This window comes from Mustelus asterias, chromosome 4 (assembly GCF_964213995.1).
Source record: "Mustelus asterias chromosome 4, sMusAst1.hap1.1, whole genome shotgun sequence".
Taxonomy (NCBI): Eukaryota; Metazoa; Chordata; class Chondrichthyes; order Carcharhiniformes; family Triakidae; genus Mustelus; species Mustelus asterias.
The window spans coordinates 152260832-152273699 of NC_135804.1; the positions used below are offsets into that span (position 1 = coordinate 152260832).

Here is a 12868-nt window from a genome sequence, read left to right on the forward strand (position 1 = left end):
AATGAGTAGAATCCCACCCTATGTCTATCAGTAGTTTTTAATTTGTTGAGGCCCAGTACTGATTCCTGGGCCAACATGAAAATGGTTCACTTACCCCCTCTATTTCCCATTAGTTAGCCAATCCTCAGACCATTTTAATAATCACTCCCAACAACATGAGCTTTTATGCAGTAACCTTATCAAATGCCTTTTAGAAATACAAATATCTAGTTGCCTTTATCTGCCCTGCTTGCTACATCTTCAAAGTACTCTTAATAAATTTGTCAAACATGATTTCTCTTTCACAAAATCATGTTGATTCTGATTGTATTATGATTTTCTAAATGTCCTGCTATTCTTTCCTTAAAAACGGATTCCAGTATTTTCCCAATCACAGATGTTAAACTTACTGGTCTATGGTTTCCTTTTTGTCTCCCTTCTTTCTTGAATAGAGGTGTTGCATTCAGTTTTCCAATCCACTAAGGCCTTTCCAATGTATCCACGATCTGCACAGCCATTTATTTTAGGATCTCAGTAGGACATATTCAAACAGTAGATAGTATTTACAGCACAGAAACAGATCATTTGGTTCAACTGGTCTATGCTGGTGCCTCATCTAACCCCATCAACATTTAGTTATATTGGTGTTCTTAAATAAACACTTTGATAAAAACTTCCTGGTAGGTCACTTGAATCATACCTGGAGTGAAACACGTTATGCTCACCAATGCCAAAATCAAATGTAAAACTTAGGGTCTCGGTTAACTTCTGGGAGTTTCTGACCTGGGCCTTAACATTCTGGCCTTCAGCTAAGCCTTGGAAGCATTGTACATCATTTTTGAAAATTTGATTCAATCTAACTTCCATAGTTAGCCATGGATGGTGTACACTTCTCAGACTTTCTTTCTGAATGGAAAATATTTTTGCTGAGAGTTATGAAATCTCTCCAAATGCCTTCAACTACTTCTCTACCATTTTACCTTTTAACCTTTATTCCACTTCAACCAATTTTTGATTAGTTTAGATAACAATGCAGAAGGAAATTGCAGACAGGATGGGCAGGATTTTCCAGCTACGCTCGCCCCGAAACCAGAAAATCCCGCCCAAGGTGAACGGACTTCTCCATGATCCTCCACCCGCCTGCTCTGATTCCCATGGTGAACGGAACAGGAAAATTCACCCCAGGATTAGTCTCAGCTCATTGTCAAACAGCTAACAGTATTCAATGCTTAAACACGTACATCCACTGGAGCCAAAATGGTATTTCTAAGCTTTGTTGTGGAGGAAGTACCTGTCTGGAAAGGGGATGCTAGTCTAACAATTCTCTCCTCTCGTTCCCACTGCCCAGTACACAGCGAGACCACCTACACATCACACCACTCTACCGAGTGGGACCTAAATAATGGGGGAGGTGTTCAAATTGAAACTCTTCACTTCATTTGCTCCAAAAGCAATTCAGGTTCCCATCAGCGCCTGGTCGCAGTCTCATTGCCATGACCTTTCCTTCAGCTGTGGTGAATTCTCAGAATATGGAAGAATCCCTTTAATGGCAGCCTTTTCACTAAGATCAACCCCAGAAACAGGATAAAGAATCATCATTCAAACCACCATAGTCCAAACTCCTGGAGTTTAGCATGATTATCACTACTTCAGCTTCCTTTACTGTTTCTCACTCATTGTTTAGCATTTGCCAACCTCAACAAATATTTCTGTCAAGAAAACATCATTCAGGCAATAACTGCACAACAAAATGTAAATGACAAAAGGTGATGATAGATTCTGGCTTTATGTTTTACAGTACAAAAATAAAATACTTAAGCATGTTCATGATGGGTCCTTAAATCTAATTCACAGACAGTAATAAGTACACATCAAAGCACTAGATTATCTTCTACAGCAAGTGTGTTCAGGTTCAACCAACGCAATCTGACAGTCCATTGGTGTGTCACACACCTCATGCCTTGTACTTCTCCATTCCCTTTTCACTGATTACACAAATGTGCTGAAAGAGAAAATAAGTAGAAATGTCATCAGCACCAGGGGAACAATGTTTGAACTAGTTTACATCAATGATCATGGTTCAGATTTAATGTAATGTAGTCAAATGGAAATAACTTGCACAGAAGTAAAATAAACCACAGGCTCCATGAATTATGAAATAAACCCAACAAAATGTTACTTTAGTCAATATGGTGCAATGCAAGCCGGAGAAAGCGATGATCAAACTGTACTGGGCTCTAACCAGATTGCACTTTGAAACTGGATCAAGTTTTGGTCAGACCTACTTGGGCACTGAGTATGGTTCTGGTCACTGAGATACAAGGGAGAGATTCTTGCGCTGTTGCAGAGTTGCAAGGAGACAAAGCTGGTTCCCCATTTCAGAGTTACAGATAAAAATATCAGCTCAGAGAAAATTTTACAGATGTAAATGAGATGCTTAAAGTAAATGCAGAAAATGATTTTAAAGTTTGAGAAGAGGTCGGTAAGACAAATTCAAACAGTAGAAAGCATTACACAGAAACAGACCATTTGGTTCAACTGGTCTATGCCAGTGTGTAACTACCTCTTATCCTGCATCATCTAACCCCTTCTCTAGTATTGTATCCAGTTCCGGCCAACACACAAACTGAAGACAGAGCTGACTAAAGTGAACTGGGAAATTAGATTATGGGATAGGTCAATGGAGATGCAGTGGCAGACATAGAAACATAGAAACCAGAAGCAGGAGGAGACCATTCGGCCCTTCGAGCCTGCTCCTCCATCCATTTTGAACATGGCTGATCATCGAATTCAATATCCTGATTTCCCCCCCTTCTCCCTTGATCCCCTTAGCCCCAAGAGCTATCTCTAATTTCTTCTTGAAATCAGACAACGTTTTGGCCTCAACTACTTTCCACACATTCACCACCCTCTGAGTGAAGAGATTTCTCCTCACCCCAGTTCACAGACTCTCAGAATCCTACAGTGCAGAAGAGGCCCTTCAGCCCATCGAGTCTGCTCCAACGCATGAAAGGCCTTAACCTGCCCACCTAATCCCACTTGCCAGCACTTGGCCCATAGCCTTGAATGTTATGGCGTGGCAAGTACTCAGCCAGATACTTTTTACAGGATGAGGCAACCCGCCTCCACCGACCTCTGGGTAAAAAAATGTTTTCCTCAAATCCCCCCGAAACCTCCCACCCCTCACTTTTAACTTGTGTCCCCTTGTAACTGACACTTTAACTAAAGGGAACAGCTACTCCCTATCCACACCCCTCAATCTTGAACACCTCAATCAGGTTGCCCCTCAGTCTTCTCCGCTCCAGAGAAAACAACCCAAGCCTACCCAACCTCTCTTTATAAATGTTCCATCCCAGGCAGCATCCTGGTGAATCTCCTCTGCACCCCTCCAGTGCGTTCACGTCCTTTCTATAATGTGACGACCAGAACTGCACACAGTGCTCCAGCTGTGGCCTCACCGAAGTTCTATACAACTCCATCATGACCTCTGCTTTTGTAATCTATACCCTGACTGATAAAGGCGAGTTTGCCATATGCCCTTTTCACCACCCTATTTACCTGCCTTTCCACGTTCAGAAATCTATGGGCCACTTCCTTAAGTACTCTGGGATGTAGGTCATCAGGACCAGGAGATTTATCCACCTTCAATCCCATCAATTTCCCCAAAACCATTTCTCTACTAACTGATTTCCTTCAGCTCCTCACTAAAACATTTAAGGAGATATTTCAGAGTACTCAGAATGAGAAAGAACAACTCTAAGCTAAGGGAAGAAACACTTCATCCATGGCTAACTAAAGATAGTACCAAACTGAAAGAAAAAGCATAACTCTGAAAGATGAGTGGCAGGTGAGAGGATTGGACAGAATATAAAGAATAGCAAAGAATGACTAAAAGATTAATAAGAAGCAAGAAATTAGAGGAGGAAAAGCTAGCTAAAAATATAAAAACAAAGAGTTTCTACAGTTATTTAAAGAGGAAAATGGTAAGTGGTCCCCTAGAGAGCGAGTCTGGGGAATTAATAATGGAAAATAAGGAAATGGCAGATGAACTGAACAGATATTTTGGACAGTCTTCACTACAGAGGATATAAATAACATCCCAGAAACAATTGTGAATCAGGTGAAAGGGAGGGAGGAACTTAAAACAATTACAATCACCACAGAAAGGGTAGTTAGAAAATTGTTATAATTAAAAGTTGATAAGTCCCCAGGACTTGGTGGACTTCATCCTCGGGTCTTAAAAGAAGTGGCTACTGATATAGCAATGCATTGGTTTTAATTTTCCAAAATTACCTAGATTCAGAAAAGGTCCCATCAGATTGGAAAGTAGCAAATATGACTCCTCTATTCAAGAAAGGAAGGAAACAAAAAGCAGGAAACTACAGGCAGTTGGCCTAACATCTGTCACAGGGAAACTGCTGGAATCTATTATAAAGGTGGTTACAGCAGAGGACTTAGAAAATCTCAATAGAGTCAGAGTCAACATGGTTTTGCGAAAGGCAAATCATGTTTCACTTATTTATTCTTTGAGGAAGTAACCAGCAATGTGGATAAAGGGGATCCTGTGGATGGGTTGTAATTAGATTTTAGAAAGCATCTGACAAGATGCCACATCAAAGATTACGACACAAAATAAGAGTTCATTGTGGGGTAGGTAACATATTTACTGGGTGTTTTCTATAGGCCGCTCAATAGTAACAGGGATGTTGAGCAGCAGATAGGGAAACAGGTCCTGGAAAGGTGTAATAATAACAGAATTGTCGTGATGGGAGATTTTAATTTCCCAAATATTGATTGGAATCTCCCTAGAGTAAGGGGTGTAGATGGGGAGGAGTTTGTTAGGTGTGTTCAGGAGGGTTTCTTGACACAGTATGTAGATAAGCCTACAAGAGGAGAGGCTGTACTTGATTTGGTATTGGGAAATGAACCTGGGCAGGTGTCAGATCTCTCAGTGGGAGAGCATTTTGGAGATAGTGATCATTATTCTATCTCCTTTACAATAGCATTGGAGAGAGATAGGATCAGACAAGTTAGAAAAGTGTTTAATTGGAGTAAGGGGAATTATGAGGCTATCAGGCAGGAAATTGGAAGCTTAAATTGGAAAGAGGTTTTCTCAGGGAAATGTACGGAAGAAATGTGGCAAATTTTCAGGGAATTTTTGTCTGGAGTTCTGCATAGCAACGTTCCAATGAGGCAGGGAAGTTATGGTAGGTTACAGGAACCGTGGTATACAAAGACTGTAATGAATCTAGTCAAGAAGAAAAGAAAAGCTTACAAAAGGTTCAGGGAGCTAGGTAATGTTAGAGATCTTGAAGAGTATACGGCTAATAGGAAGGATCTTAAGAAGGAAATTAGGAGAGCCAGAAGGGGTCATGAGAAGGCCTTGGCAGGCAGGATTAAGGAAAACCCCAAGGCATTCTACAAGTATGTGAAGAGCAAGAGGATAAGACGTGAAAGAATAGGACCTTTCAAGTGTGACGGTGGGAAAGTTTGGATGGAACCGGAAGAAATAGCAGAGGTATTTAATGAATACTTTACTTCAGTATTCACTATGGAAAAGGATCTTGGTGGTTGTAGTGCAGACTTGCAGCGGACTGAAAAGCTTGAGCATGTAGATATTAAGAAAGAGGATGTGTTGGAGCTTTTGAAAAGCATCAAGTTAGATAAGTCGCCGGGACCGGATGACATGTACTCCAGGCTACTGTGGGAGGCAACGGAGGAGATTGCTGAGCCTCTGGCGATGATCTTTGCATCATCAATGGAGACGGGAGAGGTTCCGGAGGATTGCGGATGTTGTTCCTTTATTCAAGAAAGGGAGTAGAGATAGCCCTAGAAATTATAGACCAGTGAGTCTAACCTCAGTGGTTGGTAAGTTGATGGAGAAGATCCTGGGAGGCAGGATTTATGAACATTTGGAGAGGTATAATATGATTAAGAATAGTCAGCATGGCTTTGTCAAAGACAGATCATGCCTTATGAGCCTGGTTGAATTTTTTGAGGATGTGACTAAACACATTGATGAAGGAAGAGCAGTAAATGTAGTATATATGGACTTCAGCAAGGCATTTGATAAGGTGCCCCATGCAAGGCTTATTGAGAAAGTGAGGGGGCATGGGATCCAAGGGGACATTGCTTTGTGGATCCAGAACTGGCTTGCCCACAGAAGGCAAAGAGTGGTTATAGATGGGTCATATTCTGCATGGAGGTCGGTCACCAGTGGAGTGCCCCAGGGATCTGTTCTGGGACCCTTACTCTTTGTGATTTTTATAAATGACCTGGATGAGGAAGTGGTGGGATGGGTTGGTAAGTTTGCTGATGACACAAAGGTTGGAGGTGTTGTGGATAGTGTGGAGGGATGTCAGAAGTTGCAGCGAGACATTGATAGGATGCAAGACTGGGCGGAGAAGTGGCAGATGGAGTTCAACCCAGATAAGTGTGAGGTGGTTCATTTTGGCAGGTCAAATAGGATGACAGAATATAATATTAATGGTAGGACTCTTGGCAGAGTGGAAGATCAGAAGGATCTTGGGGTCCGAGTTCATAGGACACTCAAAGCAGCTGTGCAGGTTGAGGCTGTGGTTAAGGCGGCGTATGGGGTACTGGCCTTCATCAATCGAGGAATTGAGTTTCGGAGTCGTGAGATAATGTTGCAGCTATATAGGACCCTGGTTAGACCCCACTTGGAGTACTGTGCTCAGTTCTGGTCGCCTCATTACAGGAAGGATGTGGAAGCCATAGAAAGGGTGCAGAGGAGATTTACAAGGATGTTGCCTGGGTTGGGGAGCATGCCTTATGAGGATAGGTTGAGTGAGCTCGGCCTTTTCTCCTTAGAGAGACGAAGGATGAGGGGTGACCTGATAGAGGTGTATAAGATGTTGAGAGGTATTGATCGAGTGGACAGTCAGAGGCTTTTTCCGAGGGCTGAAATGGTTGCCACAAGAGGACACAGGTTTAAGGTGCTGGGGAGTCGGTACAGAGGAGATGTCAGGGATAAGGTTTTCACTCAGAGGGTGGTGGGTGCGTGGAATGGACTGCCAGCAACGGTGGTGGAGGCGGATTCGATAGGGTCTTTTAAGAGACTTTTAGATAAGTACATGGAACTTAGTAAGATAGAGGGTTATAGGTAAGCCTAGTAATCGCTAAGGTAGGGACATGTTCGGCACAACTTTGTGGGCTGAAGGGCCTGTATTGTGCTGTAGTTTTTCTATGTTTCTATGAGCTTGGATAGAGGATTGGTTCACAAAAAGGAAGCTGAATGGGGAGAAATGGGTCATTTATGGGTTGACAAGATTTGATGAGTAGAGTGTCACGTGGATCCTTGTGGATCCATGTGATCCTGGGGGTCCTTGTGCACGAGATGCAAAAACCCAGTCTGCAGGTGCAACAGGTGATCAAGAAGGCAAATGGGATGTTGGCCTATATCGCAAGGGGGATAGAATATAAAAGCAGAGATGTCTTGCTGCATCTGTACAGGGCATTGGTGAGGCCGCAGCTGGAATACTGTCTGCAGTATTGGTCCCCTTATTTGCGGAAGGGTATATTGGCCTTGGAGGGAGTGCAGAGAAGGTTCACTAGATTGATACCAGAGATGAGAGGTGTTGATTATGAGGAGAGACTGAGCAGATTGGGTTTGTACTCGTTGGAATTTAGAAGGCTGAGGGGGGATCTAATAGAGACCTTTAAGATAATGAAGGGGCTGGATAGGATAGAGGTGGAGAGATTCTTTCCACTTAGAAAGGAAGCGAGAACTAGAGGGCTCAGCCTCAAAATAAAGGGGGGGGGGGGGTCAGTTTAGGACAGAGTTGAGGAGGAACTTCTTCTCTCAGAGGGTGGAGAATCTCTGGAATTCTCTGCCCACTGAAGTGGTGGAGGCTACCTCGTTGAATACGTTTAAATCACGGATAGGTGGATTCCTGATCAGGAAGGGAATTAGGGGTTATAGGGATCAGGCGGGTAAGTGGAACTGATCCACTTCAGATCAGCCATGATCTTATTGAATGGCAGGGCAGGCTCGAGGGGCGAGATGGCCTACGCCTGCTCCTATTTCTGATGTTCTTATGGATCAGTGCTGGGATCTCAACTATTTATAGAACATAGAACAGTACAGCACAGAACAGGCCCTTCGGCCCACGATGTTGTGCCGAGTTTTATCTGAAACCAAGATCAAGCTATCCCACTCCCGATCATCCTGGTGTGCTCCATGTGCCTATCCAATAACCGCTTAAATGTTCCCAAAGTGTCTGACTCCACTATCACTGCAGGCAGTCCATTCCACACCCCAACCACTCTCTGCGTAAAGAACCTACCTCTGATATCCTTCCTGTATCTCCCACCACGAACCCTATAGTTATGCCCCCTTGTAATAGCTCCATCCACCCGAGGAAATAGTCTTTGAACGTTCACTCTATCTATCCCCTTCATCATTTTATAAACCTCTATTAAGTCTCCCCTCAGCCTCCTCCGCTCCAGAGAGAACAGCCCTAGCTCCCTCAACCTTTCCTCATAAGACCTACCCTCCAAACCAGGCAGCATCCTGGTAAATCTCCTCTGCACTCTTTCCAGCGCTTCCACATCCTTCTTATAGTGAGGTGACCAGAACTGCACACAATATTCCAAATGTGGTCTCACCAAGGTCCTGTACAGTTGCAGCATAACCCCACAGCTCTTAAACTCCAACCCCCCTGTTAATAAAAGCGAACACACTATAGGCCTTCTTCACAGCTCTATCCACTTGAGTGGCAACCTTTAGAGATCTGTGGATATGGACCCCAAGATCTCTCTGTTCCTCCACAGTCTTCAGAACCCTACCTTTGACCCTGTAATCCACATTTAAATTAGTCCTACCAAAATGAATCACCTCACATTTATCAGGGTTAAACTCGGGCGGCACGGTAGCACAGTGGTTAGCACTGCTGCTTCACAGCTCCAGGGACCTGGGTTCGATTCCCGGCTTGGGTCACTGTCTGTGTGGAGTTTGCACATTCTCCTCGTGTCTGCGTGGGTTTCCTCCGGGTGCTCCGGTTTCCTGCCACAGTCCAAAGATGTGCGGGTTAGGTTGATTGGCCATGCTAAAAATTGCCCCTTAGAGTCCGGAAATGCGTAGGTTAGAGGGATTAGCGGGTAAATATGTAGGGATATGGGGGTAGGGCCTGGGTGGGATTGTGGTCGGTGCAGACTCGATGGGTCGAATGGCCTCCTTCTGCACTGTAGGGTTTCTATGATTTCTAAACTCCATTTGCCATTTTTCAGCCCAGCTTTGCATCCTATGTCTCTTTGCAGCCTACAACAGCCCTCCACCTCATCCACGACTCCACCAATCTTGGTGTCATCAGCAAATTTACTGATCCACCCTTCAGCCCCCTCCTCCAAGTCATTAATAAAAATCACAAAGAGCAGAGGACATTGGCAGCTCTTGATTGGGAGAGGCTGTTTGAGGGTAAATCCACATCTGGCATGTGAGAGTCTTTTAAGGAACAGTTGTTAGGGCTACAGGACAGGCATGTGCCTGTAAAAAAGGATAGGAAGGGTAGGATTCGAGAACCGTGGATAACCAGGAAAATTGAGGGACTGGTCAAAAAGAAAAGAGAGGCGTATGTTAGGTCCAGGCAGCTAAAAACGGAGGGAGCTCTGGAGGAGTACAAAGAAAGTAGGAAAGAACTCAAACGGGGAATTAGAAGGGCAAAAAGGGGTCACGAAATGTCCTTGGCAGACAGGATTAAGGAGAATCCCAAGGCATTTTATTCATACGTTGGGAACAAAAGGGTTGTCAGGGAAAAAATCGGACCTCTCAGGGACAAAAGTGGGGAATTATGCTTGGAGCCCAAAGAATTAGGGGAGATCCTAAATGAATACTTTGCGTCGGTATTCACAAAGGAGAGGGATGTGTTGACTGGGAGTGTCTCGGAAGGGAGTGTTGAACCGTTGGAGAAAATCTCCATTACAAGGGAGGAAGTGTTAGGTTTTTTAGGGAATATAAAGACTGACAAATCCCCAGGGCCTGATGGAATCTATCCAAGGCTGCTCAGGGAGACGAGAGATGAAATCGCTGGGCCTCTGACACAAATCTTTGTCTCGTCAGTGAACACAGGTGAGGTCCCAGAGGATTGGAGGATAGCTAATGTGGTCCCGTTATCTAAGACGGGTAGGAAGGATAACCCATAGAACCATGGAAAATTACAGCTCAGAAACAGGCCTTTTGGCCCTTCTTGTCTGTGCCAAACGATTTTTTGCCTAGTCCCACTGACCTGCACTTGGACCATATCCCTCCACACCCCTCTCATCCATGAACCCGTCCAAGTTTTTCTTAAATGTTAAAAGTGACCCCGCATTTACCACTTTATCCGGCAGCTCATTCCACACTCCCACCACTCTCTGCGTGAAGAAGCCCCCGCTAATATTCACTTTAAACTTTTCTCCTTTCACCCTTAACCCGGGAAATTATAGGCCGGTGAGCTTGACGTCCGTGGTGGGGAAGTTGTTGGAGAAGATTCTTAGAGATAGGATGTATGCGCATTTAGAAAGGAATAAACTCATTAACGATAGTCAGCATGGTTTTGTGAGAGGGAGGTCATGCCTCACTAACCTGGTGGAGTTTTTTGAAGAAGTGACTAGAATGGTTGACAAGGGAAGGGCCGTGGATGTCGTCTATATGGACTTTAGTAAAGCGTTTGACAAAGTCCCTCATGGTCGGCTGGTGAAAAAGGTTGGATCTCATGGGATAAAGGAGGAGGTGGCTAGATGGGTGGAGAACTGGCTTGGTCACAGAAAACAGAGGGTGGTAGTGGAAGGGTCTTTTTCTGGCTGGATGCCTGTGACTAGTGGTGTTCCGCAGGGCTCTGTATTGGGACCTCTGCTGTTTGTGATTTATATAAATGATCTGGAAGAAGGTGTAACTGGGGTGATCAGTAAGTTTGCGGACGACACAAAATTGGCAGGACTTGCAGATAGTGAGGAGCATTGTCAGAGGCTACAGAAGGATATAGATAGGCTGGAAATTTGGGCAAAGAAATGGCAGATGCAGTTCAATCCTGATAAATGCGAAGTGATGCATTTTGGTAGAAATAATGTAGGGAGGAGCTATACGATAAATGGCAGAACCATAAAGGGTCTAGATACGCAGAGGGACCTGGGTGTGCAAGTCCACAGATCCTTGAAGGTGACGTCACAGGTGGAGAAGGTGGTGAAGAAGGCATATGGCATGCTTGCCTTTATAGGACGGGGCATAGAGTATAAAAGTTGGGGTCTGATGTTGCAGATGTATAGAACGTTGGTTCGGCCGCATTTGGAATACTGCGTCCAGTTCTGGTCGCCACACTACCAGAAGGACGTGGAGGCTTTGGAGAGAGTACAGAGGAGGTTTACCAGGATGTTGCCTGGTATGGAGGGGCTTAGTTATGAGGAGAGATTGGGTAAACTGGGTTGTTCTCCCTGGAAAGACGGAGGATGAGGGGTGATCTGATAGAGGTGTATAAAATTATGAAAGGCATAGATTGGGTGAACGGTGGGAAGCTTTTCCCCAGGTCGGTGGTGACGTTCACGAGGGGTCATAGGTTCATGGTAAAGGGGGGGGGGGGGGGGGGGGGGGAGGTTTAACACAGATATCAGAAGGACATATTTTACACAGAGGGTGGTGGGGGCCTGGAATGTGCTGCCAGGCAAGGTGGTGGAGGCGGACACACTGGGAACATTTAAGACTTATCTAGATAGCCATATGAACGGAGTGGGAATGGAGGGATACAAAAGAATGGTCTAGTTTGGACCAGGGGGCGGCACGGGCTTGGAGGGCCGAAGGGCCTGTTCCTGTGCTGTATTGTTCTTTGTTCTAGGACCAAGCACTGATCCCTGTGGCAGTCCGTTAGCAACCTGCCTTCAGTCTCAAGATTTTCCATCCACCACCACCCTCTGTCTTCGATCAGATAGTAAGAAGTCTCACAACACCAGGTTAAAGTCCAACAGGTTTATTTGGTAGCAAATACCATAAGCTTTCGGAGCACAGCTCCTTCGTCAGATGGAGTGGATATCTGTTCTCCAACAGTGCACAGACACAGAAATCAAGTTACAGAATACTAATTAGAATGCAAATCTCTACAGCCAGCCAGGTCTTAAAGGTACAGATAATGTGGGTGGAGGGAGCATTCAACACAGGTTAAAGAGATGTGTATTGTCTCCAGACAGAACAGCTAGTGAGATTCTACAAGCCCAGGAGGCAAGCTGTGGGGGTTACTGATAATGTGACATAAATCCAACATCCCGGTTTAGGCTGTCCTCATGTGTGCGGAACTTGGCTATCAATTTCTGCTCAACGACTCTGCGCTGTGTGTCGTGAAGGCCACCTTGGAGAACGCTTACCTGAAGATCCAAGGCTGAATGCCCGTGACTGCTGAAGTGCTCCCCCACAGGAAGAGAACAGTTTTGCCTGGTGATTGTCGAGCGGTGTTCATTCATCCGTTGTCGTAGCGTCTGCATGGTTTCCCCAATGTACCATGCCTCGGGACATCCTTTCCTGCAGCGTATCAGGTAGACAACGTTGGCCGAGTTGCAAGAGTAAGTACCGTGTACCTGGTAGATGGTGTTCTCACGTGAGATGATGGCATCCGTGTCGATGATCTGGCACGTCTTGCAGAGGTTGCTGTGGCAGGGTTGTGTGGTGTTGTGGTCAGTGTTCTCCTGAAAGCTGGGTAGTTTGCTGCAGACAATGGTCTGTTTGAGGTTGCGTGGTTGTTTGAAGGCAAGAAGTGGGGGTGTAGGGATGGCCTTGGCGAGATGTTCGTCTTCATCAATGACATGTTGAAGGCTCCGGAGGAGATGCCGTAGCTTCTCCGCTCCGGGGAAGTACTGGACGACGAAAGGTACTCTGTCCACTGTGTCCTGTGTTTGTCTTCTGAGGAGG

General features: G+C 45.1%; 1 protein-coding gene across 1 annotated transcript in view; it reads right to left on the bottom strand.

The window, feature by feature from the left end:
• Nucleotides 1–1746: 1746 nt before the first annotated feature.
• hprt1 (hypoxanthine phosphoribosyltransferase 1) overlaps nucleotides 1747–12868 on the bottom strand; it is a 63045-nt gene continuing 51923 nt past the window's right edge. Inside the window, exon 7 of the mRNA XM_078211979.1 lies at nucleotides 1747–1981. Within this exon, the coding sequence (XP_078068105.1) occupies nucleotides 1934–1981 (48 nt within the window). The 3' untranslated portion in view covers nucleotides 1747–1933. The remainder of the gene's footprint in view (nucleotides 1982–12868) is intronic.